We start from the raw sequence: 6,499 nt of genomic DNA on the forward strand, positions 1-6,499 counted from the left end.
TATATATATATATATATACACACACACAAATGCATTGATTCATTCCATTAGGCCTTGATGTTTATTCCTGTGTAAACTTGCATTTCAAAAAATCACCATGCGTAAATTCTTTTCTGGTAAATATTTCTTCCAGATGCACTAGATGTGTTTAATACATAACAGCTGACTCTGGCCATATGTAATAGAAAAAGGTATTTATTTTTCATTTCTCAACCCGTAACCTTTATCCAGTCCACGACATGCACATTCCTTCCACTTATTTGTGTTGCTAAGGAAACATTCATCCATACTAGCCACATAAACAGAAACAAACTCATACCTGTGTGTCCACCTTCATAATCCACGATGTTTCCCGACGAATATATGTAGACTATATATCCAATAGATCTGACCGTAGCTCGCTTCCGCCTCACCTTACCGGTGAAATGAAGTATTTAAACCGAAACTAGCTCGACTCTCCGGCGTCCTGCTCATAATAATAATAATAAATTGTCCTTCGAGATCCTGAGTCTGTAAAACCCAAAATGTTGCTACCATATTTTTTACGGTGAAGTTCTGGCAACCACAGCTGCCGGTATTTTACCGTAAATGTCACAGATTTTTTTTTACAGTAGTTAGTAAAGTAGTTGTTAAGTTTAGGTATGGGATAGGAGTAAGGGATCTAAAATATAGTCATGCAGAATAAGGCAGGTGCTTTATAAGTACTAATAAACAGCCAATATGCTAGTAATATGCATGCTAATAAGCAACTAGTTATTAGTAAGAACTGGTCCCCAAACTAAAGTGTTATACATAATATTTCACATTACAGAAGTATTTAAACCGAAACTAGCTCGACTCTCCGGCGTCCTGCTCATAATAATAATAATACATTGTCCTTCGAGATCCTGCCCTGCTATCAATGGTGGTCTTGTGCGGTTGGTATTTACTAGTGTGTTGAGTGAATGCTCGAGCTGTTTTTTTTTTCTTCTTCCTAAATTCTCATCGTTGATCACATGGTTCAGTGTCGTGTTACAACACCTGAGTCCAGCTAGTACCTGTGGCGCGAGACAGTCGCGCTATTGTGCGCAGACATCCACCTGCGCACCGAAGCGATGCGCCCTCTCGCTCAATGACTTCACTGACGCCCATCATCACTGATTTAATCTTTGTGTTCTTGCTAATTTGAATATTTCACGGATGTCAAATGGTTTGCATCTCACTGATTTGAGGTTTTAAATCGAAGCTATTTTTAGCTGTCATTAAAGTTTAAAGGGATTTAAATAACATACACTATCGCTCTCTTTCTTATCAATACCATCGGTTTGAAATGCTCTTTTAGTGTCGCGACCTCCAGTGGTAGCGAATCAACTTTTAATCTTACAAGAAAAAAATTCTTGACATACCACTAATATGCATGCTAATAAGCAACTAGTTATTAGTAAGAACTGGTCCCCAAACTAAAGTGTTATACATAATATTTCACATTACAGTAGTTAGAATTGAACATTTTGTATTACAGTAATAAGAATTTGTGGCTGAAACGTACCTACATGTCATAAAAATAATCTCACAATACAAAAAAATCTTAATGACCCTAAAAACTGGTATATTTTCTGTAAAGAAAATATAATTTCTTACACCTTTCTTGTGATATTCATGGTGAAATATGGTCTGGGCAGGTTTTATGAGTTTGATGGTTTATGATTACACACTTCTCAAACTTTTTGTACCATTTTACAACCTCGCAACAATACCTTAAATGTTTCTGCAGGAAACCGACATGCTTGAGCTTGTCTGCTCAAGTACTAACTTAGTACAAGTTAGAGGAGTGTGGCTCTTGTGTTCAGATTAATCTGATGCAACTCCACTGAGCTGTTTAAATGTGAGCTTTAACAGTAATTAATAGTCCGGATACTCTCAAAGTTCAGTTTCGGACATGACTGCAGAGGTGGAGCGAGTGACTCACCCTGGGCCGAAACATTCCTGAGAAGCAGCAGCAGAAAACTCCCTGCCAATAGCCCAACCTGCCGTATCATCTCCGGGATGGAGTCAATCTGCACCCAGTTTAAAGGGATTTAAATAACATACACTATCGCTCTCTTTCTTATCAATACCATCGGTTTGAAATGCTCTTTTAGTGTCGCGACCTCCAGTGGTAGCGAATCAACTTTTAATCTTACAAGAAAAAAATTCTTGACATACCACAGTTCTGTTAATCCCTTTCCTCCTATCCTTTTAGGAAAATTATTAACCACTTCTTGACTGTTGCTTCTTTGACGATCCACACACAGAAAAAAGGAAATTAGCATTAAACTTGCCCATTGAGACAGTAAAAAGTACGACAACAACAATGAATGTAATATAACGAATAAGACAATAAAATTAAATATGTACAACAAACTTGCCCATTGAGACAGTAAAAAGTACGTCAACACAAATGAATAAAATATAATATAATATAATAAATAAGACAATATAATTATAAATGTACAACAAACTTGCCCATTGAGACAGTAAAAAGTCCATCAACAACAATGAATATAATATAATATAATAAATAAGACAATATAATTATAAATGTACAACAAACTTGCCCATTGAAACAGTAAAAAGTACGATAACAACAATGAATATAATATAATAAATAAGACAATATAATTATAAATGTACAACAAACTTGCCCATTGAGACTTCAACCAGAAGGGGCTGATGCTCCGGGTAGGGTGGAGCAGAGGTGATCAATAAATCATGTCCGAGATCAAAGAATAAAAACAATCCAATCTGTCTCTAGCAAGCTGCAAAAGAAGAGTAGAAACGTCTGTTAGGATCTGAAGTTGCTTTGCAAATTTGATTGTTCGTACTGTTTGCAACAAACAAAATCAGTTACAGTAACTATTATACGTGACTATAGGGAACCAGATAATTTAGCTTGCTAATCTTTTTGTTTATGATCTCCAAAATTAAATTTGGGATTAATAGTATATATATATATATATATATATATATATTTATTATAAATGTACAACAAACTTGCCCATTTAAACAGTAAAAAGTACGATAACAACAATGAATATAATATAATAAATAAGACAATAAAATTAAATATGTACAACAAACTTGCCCATTGATACAGTAAAAAAGTACGACAACAACAATGAATATAATATAATATAATAAATAAGACAATATAATTAAAAATGTACAAACTTGCCCATTGAGACAATAAAAAGTACGACAACAACAATGAATATAATATAATATAATATAATAAATAAGACAATATAATTATAAATGTACAACAAACTTGCCCATTTAAACAGTAAAAAGTACGATAACAACAATGAATATAATATAATAAATAAGACAATATAATTAAATATGTACAACAAACTTGCCCATTGAGACAGTAAAATTATTACTAAAGTTACTTTTAGTTATATTTTTTTATAACCATTTCTTACTATGTGTCAGTAAGTTGTTGTTATTTTAGCATGTGTGTTTGGCTCAGTGTTATTTTTTTAGGATTACTGATGAACTAATGTAGTTTGATTTGTATTAGTTATCTATTTTAGTTTTAGTTACAGTTGTAGTAATGTTGTCATTTTATTAGTTTTTTTATTATGTCTATATAGGCTTTTTATTAAGTTTTAGTTTTATTTCATTTGAGTTATTTCAGTACTTCAACATACAAAATGGAAATGAAATTATATATATTTAATGTATTTATATATATGTACATGTATGTGTATATGTGTGTGGCTGTACATACACATATGTAGTTGTTTTTTGGTGTTTGGCTTAGTGTTATGTTAGAATTATTATTATACTTTATTTATTTTGTTTTCATTTAAATGTTTCGTTTTGAAATATTGTTGTATGCATTTGTCATTTTTATTGAATTTATTTTATTTTATTAAAAGCTTTTAGCTTTTCGTTTTAATTACTTTTAAAAAATGTACAACAAACTTGCCCATTGAGACAGTAAAAATGACGACAACAATGAATATAATATAACATAATATAGTACTAAATAAGACAATATAATAAAAAATGTACAACAACAACAACAGCAATAATAATAATAGGAGTCTAATAATAAATTTTATTTGCATACATAAAATGCAGAAAGTGTTTCACAAGTATAGCCTCTGAAATATCATGATCGCAAACGACATGTAAAATGTGGTGAAAAAAACATAATTTTAAACGTATTTTTGCGTAGTAATATTCAATTATTCTTCTTTAAAGGGTCATGAACCCCCCTGTTTCAGCACTGGTTAATTCTCACCACAGTTTTAAAAAATGCTAAAAAAATATATAATAATAATAAAAAGTGGGCGTGGTGCGCAGCGGAGCGGAGGGGAAGAGGGGAGACAGACGGCACACACAGCTTCGTGTTCAGGCAGTTTCATTTCGCTCCCATCGAGTTAAAAACACAAATAAATGCACAGCCATTTGCACTCTGTATCGAAAACATATAGGCCTACTGTATATGAACGCGCTGTTGCACCTCTGAGAGCTTTTAAGGCTTATTCTGCGGCGTTTATAAAAGCCTTTTGACGGGTTGTGTCACAGAGCTGTAAAAACGGTTATGCTCACCAAGTGAATGAATCGCGTTTGTGCCGAACTCTTATTACAAAGCAAAAACAAACACTCTTCAATCCATGAACCTTTCTCTCAGTTAATGTGAGCGATGTCATCTCACAGTCTGAAGCGTCTGTCATAGCAAATCAACACATGCTGTTGTGAATAATTAAGCGAAGCCTCTTCTCATAGGATAAGAACACACAGTCTCATGAATAATTAATAGACACAGACGCGTCATCGATGTACTATAGTCCATTGCCACGTCACAAATTGTGAAGTCAACACGATGTAGATTTTAAACCCGGAAGATGAAAATAGCCCAAAAAAACTTAAAATTAACCAGTTTTCTCCAACAGTTAAAATTATCGGATGCTAACATTGTCTTCTATGATGTACAACACAAACATCTCTGCTAAAATCTCAGAAAAAATAGTCTGGGGTTTCCTGACCCTTTAACTGTTATATGTTTCATCTTCATCTCAATTTGACCTAATATTTCACAACCTCTCTAATAAAAGAGAATTCATTCGCCTACTTGATACAGACACAGATGGTCACTGATCCTTCTGGAATCTTTCACGATTCAAATTTAATTCACAATAAAAACAACAACAACTAACAAGGTAGCAGGTTCATATGCGTGTGAAAGACTCAGCAACTGGTTTTCTTTTTTCTAGCCAATAGGCTTTGTTACTACTATTTATCCAGTTAACAGTTTTCACCTTTGGTTTTTAATAATTCTAAACATAATATGAACTATAAATTCTACCGCTAAAACCAACTTTAGCAATGAAAGATGATGCATCATGCAGCTAGTCAAACCTAGAGCCGTTGAGAAACAGAGTTGCGACACTCCCATAGGCTTCCATAGGAACTGAGGAATGCGGAAGTAAAGCGTGTCATGGAGCAGCCAATAGTTCCAAACAACCGTATTGAAGCCCATTCATTTCAGTGCTTCTCAAGCACACTCGTCAGAAAGTTTAGAAAATTACAGCAGTTTTTGGCATTTTAACGCATTAGTTTACCTCTCGGTAATCTGGCCAGTAGTTGTATTTTATGAAACGCGTTATAGTTAATGTTTAGTTTTAGATATAGGCAATTATGCTATATTTGCTGTTAGATAACGTGAGAAACACCTTAATAGCGATCATAACTAGATGCTAGTTGTCATATTTTTAAGTTTTTAGTCTTTCTGCAATCTTTCTCTCCCTGTAGGAAGTTGAATGAGTTTCAGTGAAGACTGCCCATTAAAGGAATACAAGAAAGAGTTTCCCTGAATGCAGTTGGTTGCCTTGTTTTTTTTTAACGTTTTTTTTTAAATATTGGGTTAAATTCCGTATTTGCTGGCCTTTTTAACATTCACTTATATTGTCTTCTTACATAAATGTCATAAAATAATACTGGGATGTGAGTAATTCATCTTTTTAAATTCAACATGTACAAAAAGCAAAACTTATAAACATTGAGTAAACATTGATAATGTCTAAATATACAACGCAAAACATAAAATAAATAAATAAGCTATTATGACCGGTAAAACTCTTTACAGCAACTAGAGTAGAGGTAGATGTAGGCTATATTTATTAAACAGCCATACGGGCATCTAGTGGTTAAACCATGGCATTACATAGGAATATTATTTTTCTGGCCACCAAACGTTTCTAATTTGCCTCATTTTTCTGGCCACCAAACGTCTCTAATTTGCCTCTTTGCACTGGAATTTAAAAACATTTTCTCTATTTTAACCCTAAATACTACGCTAATTGTAATATAAATAATAAGCATATTAGAAAAAAATGAATGCTGTCTCTTCATCACTCCCCAGAATAAAATACGATTGCAATACGTAGTCAGCGTGGTTATCAATACACAATCAATGCACATGATGTGTTAATAATCACTAGAAATTGCTGCAAATATAGTGAAACTG

The 6,499-nt window shown here is 33.2% G+C and overlaps 1 protein-coding gene across 1 annotated transcript in view; it reads right to left on the reverse strand.

The window, feature by feature from the left end:
- crb3a (crumbs homolog 3a) overlaps window positions 1-2,036 on the reverse strand; it is a 6,259-nt gene extending 4,223 nt beyond the window's left edge. Inside the window, exon 1 of the mRNA XM_016538952.1 lies at window positions 1,949-2,036. Coding sequence (XP_016394438.1) covers window positions 1,949-2,018 — 70 coding nt within the window. The 5' untranslated portion in view covers window positions 2,019-2,036. The remainder of the gene's footprint in view (window positions 1-1,948) is intronic.
- Between the last annotated feature and the right edge of the window lie 4,463 nt (window positions 2,037-6,499).

This window comes from Sinocyclocheilus rhinocerous, unplaced genomic scaffold, assembly GCF_001515625.1.
Source record: "Sinocyclocheilus rhinocerous isolate Xijiao unplaced genomic scaffold, SAMN03320098_v1.1 scaffold1961, whole genome shotgun sequence".
Taxonomy (NCBI): Eukaryota; Metazoa; Chordata; class Actinopteri; order Cypriniformes; family Cyprinidae; genus Sinocyclocheilus; species Sinocyclocheilus rhinocerous.